Source organism: Canis aureus, chromosome 8 (assembly GCF_053574225.1).
Source record: "Canis aureus isolate CA01 chromosome 8, VMU_Caureus_v.1.0, whole genome shotgun sequence".
Classification (NCBI taxonomy): domain Eukaryota; kingdom Metazoa; phylum Chordata; class Mammalia; order Carnivora; family Canidae; genus Canis; species Canis aureus.
In genome coordinates, this window is record NC_135618.1 from 72,377,987 (window position 1) to 72,394,009 (window position 16,023).

Here is a 16,023-nt window from a genome sequence, read left to right on the forward strand (position 1 = left end):
GAGGACTTAAAAAAGAGAGAGGTCTATTTTAAGGTGGTGGGAAATGCCCCTCTGGCCCAGCAGGTGGTGTAGGAGACTGGACACTGTGGGACCGGAAAGGGCTGCTGGGGGAGCTGATAGCCGTCCATGCTTGGGGGGTTTAAATAACCTGTGACCTTTGGAGGCACAGACAGAGTGTATTTGAGCTCTGACAGGTGCCCTAGGTTAAGATCAAATTGGGCAGGACTGAAGACGTGTCCTAAGAGCCGAACTGTGCTGAACTGTGCTGAACTGTACACGTGGCTTGCTTCTCTGTTCATGGACCTGTGTTGGTTTTACCTAGAATAACTACAGTGGATGAGCCCCATTATTTTTCAGACTTTGTCATTTAAGATGGAGCTCTGCTAAGCAGGTGTTTATATGTGCATGGGAGGGACAAGAGCACCCACAGATGAGAAAGAGGAGGAGAGCTGTGTCCCAAGGGTCCCCCCAGGGCCTTAAGAGGCAGCTGAGCATGAACCGCACTGTGATGGCCTTAGTGATGCTAAAATCTCTATTTTCCCTTCTTCCATATATTTTCTTCTTTTTTAAGTAAACTCAACACCCAGTGTGGGACTCAAACTCATAACCTGGAGATCAAGAGTTGCCTGCTCCACTGACCAACCAGGCTGGGTGACCCAGTCTGTGTTCATTTTTATCAACTTGAACTTTGAGTTTTGGTTTTATGTACTTAGCTCATTTTAGGTTTTCTAGGCTTTTCACTTTTTTATTTTTTAGAGATTTTATTTATTTATTCATGAGAAAGAGAGAGAGAGAGGCAGAGACACAGGCAGAGGGAGAAGCAGGCTCTATGCAGGGAGCCTGATGTGGGACTCGATCCCGTGTCTCCAGGATCATACCCTGAGCCGAAGGCAGGCACTACACTGCTAAGCCACCCAGGGATCCCCCTGACCTTTCCACTTTTAATGCTCTCCATATTTTCCCATCCCTTGATTAAGCATTTGCATCTTAAAAAAATATTTTTTTAACCTTTTAACATTTTCCTTGTAATTAATGCCATTTTCCTTCCTTTAAGGAGTAGGGGGTAGAGGCTGGGATAAAGCCCTACTCACCACCACCTCTTGTAGTGGTCAATTCTTCGGGCTTTTCTATATAGATAATCCTGTCATCTGTGAATGAAGGCAGTTATAGTTCATCATTCTCAATTTGTGTGCCCTTTATTTCCCTTTTCCCTTCTTGTCTTATTGTATTAGCTACAACTTTCAGTATGATGCTGGAAGGGAGTAGGAGAAGGGGATATCCTTGCCTCATTCCTGATCTCAATGAGAAAGGATCTAAGTTTAAGATTTTATTTATTTATTTATTTATTTATTTATTTATTTATTTACTTACTTACTTACTTACTCGTTTATTGAGAGAGAGTGGGGGAGGGGCAGAGGGAAAGAGAATCTCAAGTAGGCTCCATGCTTAGCACAGAGCCTGATATAGGGCTCAGTCTCATGACCCTGGGATCATGACCTGAGCTGAAATCAAAAGTTGGAAGCTCAATCAACTGAGCCACCTAGGAACCCCTGAAAGGTTCTAGTTTCTCACCACTAATTGTGATGTTAGCTATGGCTTTTTGTAGATTTTTTAATTTTTTAAATTAATTAATTTATTTTTTAAAGATTTCTTTATTTATTCATGAGAGACACAGAGAGAGGCAGAGACACAGGCAGAGGGAGAAGTAGGCTTCTTGCAGGGAGCCCAATATGGGACTTGATCCCAGATCCTGGGATCATGCCCTGAGCCGAAGGCAGAGGCTCAACTGCTGACCACCCAGGTGTCCCTGTAGACTTTTTTTTTTTATTTTTTATTTTTTTATTTTTTTAAATCGAATTGAGGAAGCACCTCCCCTTCCTACTTTACTGAAAGTCTTATTTTTTAAAAGTAAAACAAAAGGAGTTGTCAAGTGATAACCTGCTCAATATTTGATTCTAAAAGCATCAGTGTACATACCTGAATCTTCCATGGGTTCAGTTTTCACACTGATGGTGCCACAGCTGAAAGAAGAGAACCCTTGTTAGGACAAGCCAGGTGGGGTGAGAGGAAACCACAGGCATCTGGACACAGTGTACTCAAATCCCCCCATCTCTATGCCATCCTAGCTCCCCTTCCCACCATCCAGCTGAATGTGAAACTAACTAGTTAATTTGACATTACCTTTCTTAGTAATTTCTAATACAATCAAAGGTGTCAGTGGAACATAGTCTTAAAATCCCAGACAGCCTTTCGAATAAAGAATATCTAACAAAACAAGGGAAGCTTTCCATGGTCTAAAAACTGACACTTCGGGGTTACCTGTAGATTTTTTTTATTTCCCTTACCTTTCACTTGGCAATGTCACTGATCTCTTAGCATCTGTGACCACCACTGGCTCACCTGTGCAGGAGTAAAAAGACACATGCTAGCCTCATTCCGCACCTTGAAAATGACAACATTCAGAGGCACATAAGGTGAAAGCAAATGTAGAGAGAACAGAACTCTAGCTCCAGGCCTACACATAATAGTACTGAGCAGAGGCCAAACTCAAACCGGCCCTCATGTCTTGGGGCCACGTGCATGAGCCTGAGCCAGAGCCAGAATGGACTGGGGCCAGAGCAACCCCATGCAAGTTACTACACCTTCCTGGGCCTCAGTTTCCTCATCTGAAAATGGTGGTTGGGTGAGGATCAATGAATCCATGCAGAGTGCTCAGAATGGTGCCTGGTGAGCCTAAGAACTGAGTCAGTGAGAGATGTTAGTATTGTTCTATAATGAAAATACAGGTCACCTACTCACCTGCCGCCCCTCAGGTCCCTCCTTTAACAGGAGCTAGGGAATTCTAGAAACTCACAATTGCTCTGGAAATGGGCTTTGTGAATAGTTCAGGCTCGGGATGACATCATGTCACTCTGCATACCCCGGCGTGTGGTGCACCTTATGAACCCTCCCCTAGGCATTTTGTTTCTGTACCTATATGTAGTCTCAGCAATAGTACCCTCTTAGACCTGGTCTTTCAAGGATAGCTACAGCCCACCATTTCCAACTATGTTCCAGAATAATAATCTGAGAAAATAAGTGGGCAGAGGTGGATCTCTAAATGCTTTTGGCAGAATTATTATTTTTTGGTCCCTTCATCATAAGTTAAGGAGATGATGAAGGGGTGTGAGTTCTTAAGTCTGGCCTCCAACACCCACCCACAGTTTTTTATGCCTAAGCACGTGGGAGGGGCTTCCCATGAACCAGCAAGTTGATATCCTGCTTAGCCTGAGAGCCTCATCCTCCAAGCAGCTCTTCTGATCACAGGCCTAACCCCTTCCCAGGACCCAAGGCAATTACCACCAGCCATTCTGAGAAGACCATGGGTCACCCCTGCTTCTCTGTTGGACAATCTCATTCCTTCTAGAGTCTCATGAGCACGGGAATGATCATACTTCCTACACCCACCGCCAATCCCAATAATGCTTGGCTGGTGGCTGCTGGTCAAAGACCACGAAGTGACCCAGCATCCTCTTGCTCCTGTACTCCAGGAGAAGGTAGGCCTTACCCCCCTCCATGGTTTGGCTGTGGAAGCTTGCTGGTTTGAGCAAGCTGTGAGCATTGGACTGGGGAGGATGGAGATCTGGGAGCAAAAACCCAGGTCTCAGCTCTTGTTAAGGTGCGTCCTTCCCTGAGTTCCATACCCATGAAAGCAGCATGACCCCCTCCACCCTGGAGTGTCAGAGGGTGCTTCCTCCATGGAGAGAAGGCAAGGAATATACAAGTTCTAGAATGTGCCAAACTTGCATTTTAATGAAGGAAAGCAGAACTGGCTTAGCAGCTGAGGGCAAGCATTGGGTATGAGAAGTGTCACTTACCTAGCTGATTCGCTGGACCTAGGAAAGGTCTGCAAGGAAACCAATACTGTTACCCAACATGAACACACAAGGAAGACAGATTAAAAATCTGAATAACCAACTTCTAAGTGCTGAACAGGACTTAATTAACAAATTGAAATTCAGCTGTCAGTTTATCCTCCCTCAAAAGAACTAGCCGTCACGAGGGGGATAGAGCCTGCCACCTGTTTATGATGAATGAAATCCCAGCTTTGTTCTCCAAGATCCATTTCAGGGTGGTGAGACCATAGTTCTCAGGGTGTTGAAAGGCCACTCCTTCTGGAAGCCCCTGCACAACCAGAGCTGCTGGGTCTCTCAGAATCTTCTCATACGGAATAGGCACCATTGCTGTCGTCCCCAAGGCTTTACCTAGAAGAGGTGAGGTGAGATGCCTTCAGGTGGAATGAAGATGAGCCAAAACCAATTGGTTTTGTTTGGTGCAGTAAAGAAACACAGGTGGTGGGCACCTGGGTGGCTCAGTGGTTGAGTGTCTGCCTTTGGTTCAGGGCATGATCCCAGGGTCCTGGGATTGAGTCCCACATCCAGCTCCCAACAGGGATCCTGCTTCTCCCTCTGCCTATGTCTCTGCCTCTCTTTGTGTGTCTCTCATGAATAAATAAATAGAATCTTAAAAAAAAAAAAAAAAAAAAAAAGAAATACAGGTGGTGACACTTGGCTTTGAAGCAACAGTAAAAGCTGAAGGGCCCCCTATTCCTTACAACCCAAGTTAATAAAATTCCCAAAGGGCCAGAGGAAAAACTTATAAAACATTTTACTTTACATCTTCACATAAGAGAGAGGAAATAACAGGTCTTTTTCTCCATTCTGTTGCAGGTGGTGCACCCAGGGCTGCAGAGCACCCATGGTTACTCAGGCCGTTGTCAGCAGAGGATGAGCACCCCTAGCCAATGCTTAATGTCCTTACGTCCCTGTGTCACTCTGCACAAGTCAGGCCAACTTGCCTGTGGAGAAACTACAGAGTCAATGTGGCCTCACATCGCAATCTTGGGGCCATGTCAGCCTTCCCGCATTGGCTGACCGGCTCCCAGGTAAAGGAGGCCTGTTTCTCTCCGAGAAGTGTACCGGAGACCTCAAGATCCCCTATGTTCGAGGTCCTCCCCAGTCAAACGCTCACAGGGCCCTACAGGCCCCATAAATATGTGAAAGGAAGGTACCGATATCACAACTAAGTATAACACTTGTATAGTTATTTGGTCACTACCCTTTTTAAAAAAGATTTTATTTTATTTTTTTAAGATTTATTTATTTATTTATTCAAGAGAAAGAGAGAGGCAGAGACACAGGCAGAGAGACAAGCAGGCTCCCCGCAGGGAGCCTGATGCAGGACTCGATCCCAGGATTCCAGGATCACACCCTAGGCCGAACCGCTGAGCCACCCAAGGATCCCCAAAGATTTTATTTTTAAGTAACTTTACCCCCAATGTGGGGCTTGAACTCACAACTCTGAGATCAAGAGTCATAGGCTCTTTTGACTGAGCCAGCCAGGTGCTCCTTGGTTACCTAGCTTTTTTTTTTTTTAATATTTTATTTATTTATTCATGAGAGACATAGAGAGAGAGGCAGATACATAGGCAGAGGGAGAAGCAAGCTTCCTCCAAGGAGCCCAATGTGGGACTCAAGCCCAGGACCCCGGGATCATGACCTGAGCTGAAGGCAGACACTCAACCACTGAGCCACCCAGGTATCCCAGTTACCTAGCTTTTTAAAATACTGTGTAGGATGAGGGTGCCTGGGTGGCTTGGTGGTTGAGCATCTGCCTTCAGCTCAGGTTATGATCCCGGGGTCGTGGGATTGAGTCCTGCATCAGGTCCCTGCTCAACGGGGAGCCTGCTTCTCCCTCTCCCTCTGCCTACCCTCTCCTTGCTTGTACTCTCTCTCTCTCTCTCTCTCAAATAAATAAATAAATAAATAAATAAATAAACAAACTCTTTTTAAAAATAAAATAAATAAAATAAAATAAAATAAAATACTGTGTTTGTATTTAAAAAAATCCCCATCCTGGGGCACCTGGCTGGCTCAGTCAGAAGAGCCTGCGACTCTTGACCTTGGGGTAGTGAGTGTGAGCCCCACATTGGGTGTGTAGAGATTACAGTAAATAAATTAATTTAGGGATCCCTGGGGGGCTCAGCGGTTTAGCCCTGCCTTGGGCCCAGAGCGTGATCCTGGAGTCCCGGGATTGAGTCCCATGTCGGGCTCCCTGCATGGAGCCTGCTTCTCCCTCTGCCTGTGTCTCTGCCTCTCTCTCTCTCTTCCTGTGTCTCTCATGAATGAATAAATAAAATCTTTTAAAAAAATAAATTAATAAAAAAAACTTTATCTTAATCCCCGTGAAAGACATGAGTAGGTGGAGAGGCCAACGCCAGTGACGTTGGTGCCCAAACTTGTGATTTTTTTTTCTTCTTTCAGATATTTATTTATTTATTTATTTATTTATTTATTTATTTATTTATTATTTGCTTTAAGAGGGGGCACAGAAGGAGAGGGAGAATCTCAAGCAGATTGCACATTGAGCATGGAGCCCAATACAGAGCTTGATCTCATAACCCTGAGATCATGACCGGAGCCAAACTCAAGTCAGATGCCTAACCAACTGAGTTACCCAGCACACCCTCCTTACGATTTTCTTTTTTCTTTTTTTTTTTTTCAAGATTTTATTTATCTATTTGAGAGAGAGAGCACCAGTGAGAGAGCATGAGCAGGGAGGAGAGGGAGAAGCACACTCCCCACTGAGCAGAGAGCCCTGAGCTGAAGGCAGATGCTTAACCGACTGAGCCATTCAGGTGCCCCTCCCTACTATCTTCTTAATAACATTTTCTTTTTTCTAGCTTATTTTATTGTAGGAATACATTGTATAATACACAGAACATGCAAAATATGTGTTGACTATTTCTGTTACCAGTAAAGCTTCCAGTTAGCAGTAGGCTCTTAGTAGGTAAGTTCTGGCGGGGGCAAGGGGTCCAAAGGTTAGATGCAGACTTTCCAATGTGCCAGGGGTCGGTGCCCCTAACCTGTGCATTGTTCAAGAGTCAACTGTAATTACATTGGCCCTGCAGTGGGGGTTCCCTAGCATGGGAGTAAAGAATGAAGAATGAAGTCTGATCAGTCAGAGGTTTCCACGGACCAGATGAGATCAGGATGTGTTCTGTAAGACTTGCTCCGTACTAAAGAACTGGCTCTTCACTTAAGGAGCATGTGGAGTTTTAAACTTCAAGAGGCATCTAAGTAGTCATGTCAATAAGGTGATCTGTAACACTGTCCTGATTCTTGGTGAATTATTCATAATTAATGCTTGATGTGAACTTTACCATAACAAAAGCAGAAATAGTCCTCGACTGCTTTTCTGAGTATTTCCGTTTCTCCTGAATCGATCTGCATCCTGTTTGTAGGGCAAGGGGGTTTGGCCTCGTGCACCCCCTCAGCAATACCTGTAAATGATAGGCACAGCGTCAGTATCCAAACACCTGTCTCATATACTCCCTGAATGTCTATGCTTCTGGTAGTGCAAAGATAAAAAGGGGAGAGGGGATGAATAGACATAAAACATGATTTTTTTTTTCAAGTAATCTCTACCTCCAACGTGGGGTTTGAACACACAGCCTTGAGATTGTCATATGTTCTTCCAACTGAGCCATCCAGGTGCTCCTTAAAACAAGATCTTCTAATTTAAAAAACCCACAAAGATAGAGCCCTTGGCTGGCTCAGTCTGTAAAGCATGCAATTCTCAATCTCAGGGTTGTAAGTTCAAGTCCCACATTGGGTGTAGAGATTACTTACAAAACAAAATCTTAAAAAAATTGGGGGTGCCTGGGTGGCTCAGTCAGTTAAGAATTCAACTCTTCATTTCAGCTTAGGTCACAATCTCAGGGTTGTAAGATCAAGCCCCTCACTGAGCTCCTTATTGAGTGTGGAGACTGCCCAAGATTCTCTCTCTTTCCCTCTGCCCCTTCCCTCTACTTCTTTTCTCTTCCGCTCCTCTGTGCATGCACTCTCTCTCTCTCAAAAGAAAAAAAAAGCACAAAGAATGTATTTCTGGTATATATAACAGTGATCACCTCTGAAATGAATCTACTGATAAAGAACTATAAATAATTCGACACACAGGGAATAGTAGTAACTCAAAGGAAATGATAACAGAAATATCATTTGCTCTATAGTCTGAAAGTAACAGTCATGTTATGGGAAGACCTTCACCATGGAACAAAAGTAGAGACATACATACAGACATTAAAATTACAAAGCAAATATTATAAACCACTTTTTGCCACCAAATTCAACAACTTAATGAAATCAACTAGTTAAAAATGAACTTGAAAATGAAGTTTACTGAAATAGGCACCAGAAGAAATGGAAAGTACACATAGCCCTATATCTGAAAAACCAGCATGCCAACTGTGAAACTTGAAAAAAATCTGTAATTAAATGTCAATGATTAGAAATTCAACCGGTGGGGCACCTGGGTAGCTCAGTTGGTTAGATGTCTGACTCTTGGTTTCAGCTCAGGTCATAATCTAATGGTCGTGAGACTGAGTCCTGTGTCAGGCTCCTTATTAGTGAGGAGTCTGCTTCTCCCTCTCTTTCTACCCCTCCCCCAGCTCATGCTCTCTCTCTTAAATAAATAAATAAATCTTTGAAAAATCCAGTTGGCAGCTGACAATGAATTGAGAATACCCTTCCTGTTCATCAGTTATACATTCACTGTACTATTTAAAGATTGTTTCATATTTGAATCTATCTTCCTGAGAGTGGAGACCCTAATCTTGGGCTTGGAAACCAATCTGCATTAATCAATTCCTTTCTCCTTGCACATATATATATGTGTGTGTGTGTGTGTGTGTGTGTGTGTGTGTATACACATACATACATATATGATTTTGACATATATAGATATGTATTTATGCCCACATTCCCTCTGACAACTCTTGGAAATATCTATATCTACATCTATCCTCTCTTCTTCCACACTCACATTCACATTACATCCTCTGATAAACCTTTGTGGTTTCTTTTCCTCTTTCTTGGTTCCAGAAAATACTATGATGCTAACTCAATATTTAGTAGATGACCTACCATGGTAGAGATCATCACTATACAAGGTGTAGGTTTTAACACCCTAGACTAGTTTCCATCACATATGGCCACATGTGTTCACTAGTGCTCCTCGCCACTCATAACACATTTAGAGCTCTGAAGATCCCATAGTGATAAAAGGGAAAATGGTTATTAACTCAGAGCAATACCTAACAAGTCCTGAGTTTTTTTGCTTTCCTTTGGAATTGAGTAAAATAAGAATTTTCTTAAAGATTTTATTTATTTATTTGAGATAGTGAGTGGGCACATAAGAGCAGGGGGGGAGGGTAGAAGGGAGAGAGGAAGAATCTCGAGCAGACTCCATCCCATGTGTGGAGCCCAAATCGGTGCACAATCTCACAACCCTGAAATCAAGACCCCAGCCGAAACCAAGAGTCACAAGCTCAACTGACTGAGCTACCCAGGTGCCCCAGAATTTTTTAAAATGTGGGTTTATAAAAGGAATGAAAGATAACTTACTCTATGTTTCTTAAATTTATTTTACAAAACCAAGGTGCTGCTGAGGACACAGTACAAAGTACATTGACCCTGTTTCTTGGACTCATCAGTGTTAGGCAGCTATTCACTGGTATGTCAAGTCAAAAGAGACGTATCAGAGCCATTTTTAAGATAATGCTCAGGACACCTTAGAAAATATTACATAAGTCTTCCCTGTAAAGATTTTAAGAGGTATGAAAACAAAGGATAAAGCTGTTAACACCTACAGTATTTTGCAAAATCCTTCTGTAAATCCATCCTGGCATTGACAAAAGCACGTCCTTTCTCGGTTCCAACAACAAACACATCTGTCTCATACATTGCGATGCAGGCCACTTCTGCCTTGGACTTGGCCAGCTCTTTACACTGAAATAGAAACAAAGAATAAAGTATTATATACCATGGCAGATCCAGATTTTGTAGAGCCTGAGAGGTCTGTTTTAAGAAAAGAACACAGGGGGCAGCCCGAGTAACTCAGTGGTTTAGCGCTGCCTTCAGCCCAGGGCCTGATCCTGGAGACCGGAATAGAGTCCCATGCTAGGCTCCCTGCATGGAGCCTGCTTCTTTCTCTGCCTGTGTCTCTGCCTCTCTCTCTCTCTCTGTGTCTCTCATGAATGAATGAATGAATGAATGAATGAATGAATGAATAAATTTTTTTTTTTAAAAGAACACAGGGGTGCTGGCTGGCTCAGTCAGTAGAGCATGTGACTTGATATTGTGATTGTGAATTCGAGCCCCATGGTGGACACAGAGATTACTTAATTTAAAAGAAATACAAGGGGCACCTGGGTGGCTCAGCGGTTGAACATCTGCCTTTGGCTCAGGGCGTGATCCCAGAGTCCCGGTATAGAGTCCCACGTCGGGTTCCCTGCATGGAGCCTGCTTCTCCTTCTGCCTGTGTCTCTGCCTCTCTCTCTGTCTCTCATGAATAAATAAATAAAATCTTTAAAAAAAATAGAATGAGAAAAATCCCCAAAAGAAACAAAACAAATCCACCAAGCAAATACCATAAACATCATAAAACCCAGAGAAAAACCTATTTTATTAACTTATTAACACTAAATTAATATTTTTACTGACCTATGATATTGTGATTTATAAAACAGTGGTCTTCATTCACTGTTCCTGGCACAGAGCTCCTAAAAGCCTTGGAATTTCCTTTTTTTTTTTTTTTTTTCCCTTGGAATTTCCTAAGAGAGCAATAAAGGGGTCTTTTATCAGGACATCTGAGTGGTTCAGCGGTTGAGCGCCTGCCTTTGGCTCAGGGCATAATCCCGGGGTTCCAGGATCGAGCCCCACATCTGCCTATGTCTCTGCCTCTCTCTCTCTCTCTCTCTCTCATGGATAAATAAATAAAATCTTTAAAAAAAAAAAAAGTGGGGGATCCCTGGGTGGCTCAGTGGCTTGGCGCCTGCCTTTGGCCCAGGGCGTGATCTTGGAGCCCCGGGATCGAGGGCTCCCGGCATGGAACCTGCTTCTCCTTCCGCCTGTGTTTCTGCCCCTCTCTCTCTCTCTTTCTATGTCTATCCTGAATAAATAAATAAAATAAATAAAATCTTAAAAAAAAAAAAAGTGATCCAGTAAGTAAAATGTTTCTCTGAGTTCTGCAAGCTGCTCTAGTGAATGAATCAAACCCAAGGAGGGCGGGGTCTTTAGAACTTCCAACCTATAGCCATAGGTCAGAAGCACAGATGACAATCTTGACTTGATGTTAATTAGCATCTGAAGTGCAGGCACGCCTTGTAGGTTTGAGCCCTTAACCTGTGGGATCTCTCTCCGAATAGAGTCAGAATTGAGTCAAATTGCAGGACACCCAGTTGGTGTCAAAAAATTGTTTGTTGCTTGTCAGAATTGGGTGCAGTTTCTTTACCAGCTGACCTGCCTCTTCTACATGCCTCTTTCCCCTATATTTTTGGCTACAGACTCTTTGCCTCTTCCTATGACAACAATTTTAAAATATTTTCTATAGTGAAAAAAAAATATTTTCTATAGTGAGAACAAAGAGATAACTTAATGTTTCCCCTAATCTGGTTGATTACGTTTTTATTATTGATGTAAGGATGCATAAAATAAAAATTCATGCATAAGACACACTTCCTGTTATATATAGCATAATTCCTGATAGACAAGAAATCTGTGATATTTACTTTGTGTAGATCCTTCCAAAGATTTCAAAGAACGTGTAGTGTATTTATAAGTGCATATGCTACTTTGGTGAGTCGACCAGAGAGAACTTCTGTTTTGACAAACAGGTTCTCTATTTACAATTTACCTGTTTACTGATTGGAAGAATTTCCCACAGACTAGTTTCTGGCTCTGTACATTAAAAAAAAAAGAGAGAGAGAGATTTTATGTATTTATTTGACAGAGCACAAGCAGAGGGAAAGGGAGAAGCAGGGAGCCTGATGCAGGACTCGATCCCAGGACCCTGGGATCATGACCTGAGCTGAAGACAGATGCTCAACAGACTGAGTCGCCCAGGCGCCCCTGACTCTGTATATTTAAAACCTGTTTCTCCTTGACTACCCACCTACTTCTGGAGATGAGTACATGTTCATAGCACTGTGACCTCAGATCCCTTTGTGTCCTATTACTGGGTTAGTTGACACAATGAACCATAAGAATATTCCCAGAAACCATTCTCACACTAGGGTGTCTAGCAATAACTTACCCCTACATAGAAATAACAGCAAGCCACATAATAACACTAAACTAAATGTATCCCCAACTGAGCTTCCCCTTTGAAGCCCCAAAGGTACCTGTGTCCACTCCAGTACTGCCTGACACAGGGGATCACAGGAGACAGAATAATCGCCCCCCCACCAAGGTGTCCATGTCCTAATCTCCAGAGCTTGTGAATGAACATATTACCTTATGTAGCAGAAGGGACTTTGTGGATGTGATTATTTTTTGTATCTTGACAGTGGCAGATTTTCTTGGACTATTAAGTGGGCCCATGGAATCACCAAAGGTCTTGACAAGGTACAGAGGGAGGCAAAAGAGGAGGGGTGACAACAGAACCAGAGGGCAGAGCGATGCCCTTGCTGGAAGGGGCCGGTAGTTGAAGAAAGTGGGTGGCCTCTAGAAGCTGGAAAAAGTAAGGTACAGATTCTCCCTGGGAGCCTCCAGAAGGAATGCAGCCCCGGTAATACCTTGATTTCAGCCCTTGACCTCTAGAACTGTCTTATAGTAAGTGTGTGTTGTTTAAAAGCACTACATTTGGGGAACTTGTGATAGTGTCAATCACAAACGGATACAGGGGCTGTGGTGGCGAGAAAGAGTAGGATGCAGAAACCTTAACCATTGTGGTTAAAATATCTTATTTAGCAAATTGCACAAACACGCACTGCCGGGGCTTTCCCATGACTAGGGGAGGGGCCAGCGTGAGAGGGGAGAAGGAAGGTTAAGCTTCATTAGCTTCATGGCAAATCTCTCTGTATTTCTATCAAACGAACCAAAAATTCAGCACCTCATCCATCTGAAGTATAGAACCTTATAGAATCTGAAGTATCAGGTGAAGTCACTAATGTTTAGCCTTACTTAGGTCATTGTTGGTAGAAAGGATCTTTCCAAAGGCGGGTTTTTTTCCTCATTATAAAATATCTGTGTTACAGGGGTGCATATTGGTAGAGCTTAGTTGGTAGAGCATGGGACTCAATCTCAAGGTTGTGAGTTCAAGCCCCACCACACTGAACATGCAGCTGACTAAGAAAAATAAATAAGGGCAGCTGGGTTAAGGGTCAGTTGGTTAAGGGGCTAACTCTTGGTTTTGGCTCAGCTCATGATCTCAGAGTCGTGGGATCCAGCCCTGCGTCGGGCTCCTCACTCAGTGGGGAGTCTGCTTGAAGACTCTCTCTCCCTCTCTCTCTGCCCCTTCCTCCTGCACTCTGTCTTTCAAATAAATAAATCTTTACAAATGAATAAGTAAAAATAAAATATGTAGGGGATTCCTGGGTGGCTCAACGGTTTGGTGCTTGCCTTCAGCCCAGAGTGTGATCCTGGAACCCCAGGATCAAGTCCCACATCGGACTCCCTGCATGGAGCCTGCGTCTCCCTCTGCCTGTGTCTCTGCCTCTCTCTCTCTCTCTCTCTCTCTCTCTCAAATAAATAAATAAAATCTTTAAAAAATACATGTATATTATAAAAATTTTAGCAGATACAGAAAAGCACACAGAAGAAATAACTGGTAATCCCACTGCACAGAATTACACATGAGTCACACTTTGAAACACACATACACACACACACACATAATTTTTACAAACAAAACTGGATTGCACTACTCTCTATAGGATGCCATTCTGCTTTATTTGCTCTTCATTGTTTTTGAGCATTGATAAGTTCTGAACAACATGATTTCTTTTTTTTTTTTTTTAATTTTTATTTATTTATGATAGTCACAGAGAGAGAGAGAGAGGGGCAGAGACACAGGCAGAGGGAGAAGCAGGCTCCATGCACCGGGAGCCCGACGTGGGATTCGATCCCGGGTCTCCAGGATAGCGCCCTGGGCCAAAGGCAGGCGCTAAACCGCTGCACCACCCAGGGATCCCGAACAACATGATTTCTGAATGAATACACAATATTCTTTCCTATGTATATGCTGTAGCTTAACCACAACACTACTGAAAAGTTTTTTTACTATTACAAATCACACTACAATAAATGTCAAGAATGTAATCATTTCTGTCCATGTGTGATTATTTCTGCAGGATGGATTCATACAGCTGAGTCAAAAGGTGTAAATTATTTAAACTTTTTTTTAAGATTTTATTTATTCATTTGAGAGAAAGAGAGAGCACAAATTGTGGAGGGGGCAGAGGGAGAGGGAGAAGCAGATTCCTCGCTGAACTCAATGTGGGGCTCGATCCCAGGACCCTGGGATCACCTGCTGAGCCACCCAAGCATCCCTTTTTAAAGGTTCTTTTTTTAAGCTTCTTTTTCTTTTAAAGATTTTGTTTATTATTCATGATAGACACACAGAAAGAGGCAGAGACATAGGCAGAGGGAGAAGTAGGCTCGCTGCAAGGAGCCTGAGGTGGGACTTGATCCCAGGACCCTGTGATTACGCCCTGAGCTGAAGGCAGATGCCCAACCACTGAGCCACGCAGGCATCCCCTCTTTTAAGATTCTTAAAGCATATTACAAGTAGCATTTCAGAGGGGCTCACACTCCCACCAGAACTGTGAGAGACGTCTTGTCACCTTCCCATTATGAAAACTGAGGATCATTATTTGTAGGCTGGTCTTTGTGACCGGTTTCCCAAGAACAGGACATAGAGGGGAAAAATAGTAACTGGATGACAAAGAAACATGACAACCACTATTTGTGTTAGGGTTTTCCAGAGAAGCAGAACTAATAAAAGTCTCTCTCTCTCTCTCTCTCTCTCTCTCTCTCTCTCTCTTTCTCTCCAATATGAGGTTCCTCATGAGGAATTAGCTCATGTGATTATGGAGGCTGACAAGTCCCATGATGGGCTGTCAGCAAGCTGGGGCTGCAGAAGAGCTAGTGGTGTAGTTCAAAAGTCTGAGAGAGGAAAACTGATGGTGTGGATTCTACTCTGAGTCTGAAGGCCCCAGGATCAGGAGTGTAAGAGCAGAAGATGGATGTCCCCAGCAAGCACTTGGGCAAAGAGGGGACTCAACCTTTCCTCTGACTCTGTTCTATTCTGGCCCTCCACAGGCTGGGGGACACCCACCTACAGTGGGGAGCGCTGTCTTCTTTGCTCTGTCCACCAATTCAAGTGCTAATCTCTTCCTGAAATACCCTCACAGACACCCCCAGAAATAATGTTTAACCAGATGTGCAGGCATCCTGTGGCCCAGTTGAGCTGACACATAAGACTAACCATGGCACCACCCTGACCCAGTCACCCAGGTAGGCCTCATCAGTGACAGGTCCCATTGGCGTCATGCGCCCCTGATACAATGTATGAATGGGAGCATCTCACCTCCATGGTCTTTCCAAAACCCCAGTCCAAACAGAAGGCAGAGTCTCAGTGAAACCCAAACTAACAGATTTGATAAAATACCTACCAGTACTCTTCAAGGCCATCAAGGTCATAAAAAACCAGGGAGGACTAAGAAGCTATCACAGACCAGAGGTGCCTAAGGAGACCTGATGATTGAAAGTGGTGTGATGCCACAAGAGGCTCCGGGGACAGAGAAAAGATCTCAGTCAAAATGCAGATGAAATCTGGGGCACCCAGCTGGCTCAATTGGTGGAGCATGTGACTCTTGATCTTGGGGTTGTGAGTTTGAGCCCCATGCTGTGAGTTTGAGCCCCAAATCAAATTTTTTTATTTTAAAATTTTAAAAATTTTAAAATCAAAAATTTTTTAAAAATTGCTGATGAAAATGGAGGAAATTCTGGAGCTGGCTAGTAGTGATGTACCAATACTATCTATTGATTTGGATAAATGTGCCGTAGTTTACATAAGTGATGGGTGAGGAGCATATGGGAGCTCCCTGCAAATCTGCAACTTTTCTGTAAATCCTTAAAGTATTCTTTTTAAAAAAATTTATTTATTTATTCACGAGAGACACACAGAGAGAGGCAGAGATAT

At 43.3% G+C, this 16,023-nt stretch overlaps 1 protein-coding gene across 10 annotated transcripts in view; it reads right to left on the bottom strand.

The window, feature by feature from the left end:
• Positions 1–16,023, bottom strand: part of LOC144319736 (general transcription factor II-I repeat domain-containing protein 2) — a 65,442-nt gene that overhangs the window by 23,866 nt on the left and 25,553 nt on the right. For 9 of the 10 annotated variants that reach the window (XR_013385459.1, XM_077908288.1, XM_077908282.1 and 6 more), the window contains 6 exons: positions 9,689–9,827; positions 7,202–7,321; positions 4,061–4,244; positions 3,858–3,886; positions 2,346–2,400; positions 1,978–2,021 (listed from right to left, as the gene is read on the bottom strand). Coding sequence is in view for 9 of the 10 variants with exons in the window: in XM_077908288.1 (XP_077764414.1) it covers positions 1,978–2,021; positions 2,346–2,400; positions 3,858–3,886; positions 4,061–4,244; positions 7,202–7,321; positions 9,689–9,827 (571 nt within the window). In the remaining variant the exon portion in view is untranslated. Of the gene's footprint in view, positions 1–1,977; positions 2,022–2,345; positions 2,401–3,857; positions 3,887–4,060; positions 4,245–7,201; positions 7,322–9,688; positions 9,828–10,246; positions 10,377–16,023 lie in introns of all 10 variants that reach the window. The other variant, XM_077908287.1, reaches the window with a different exon arrangement.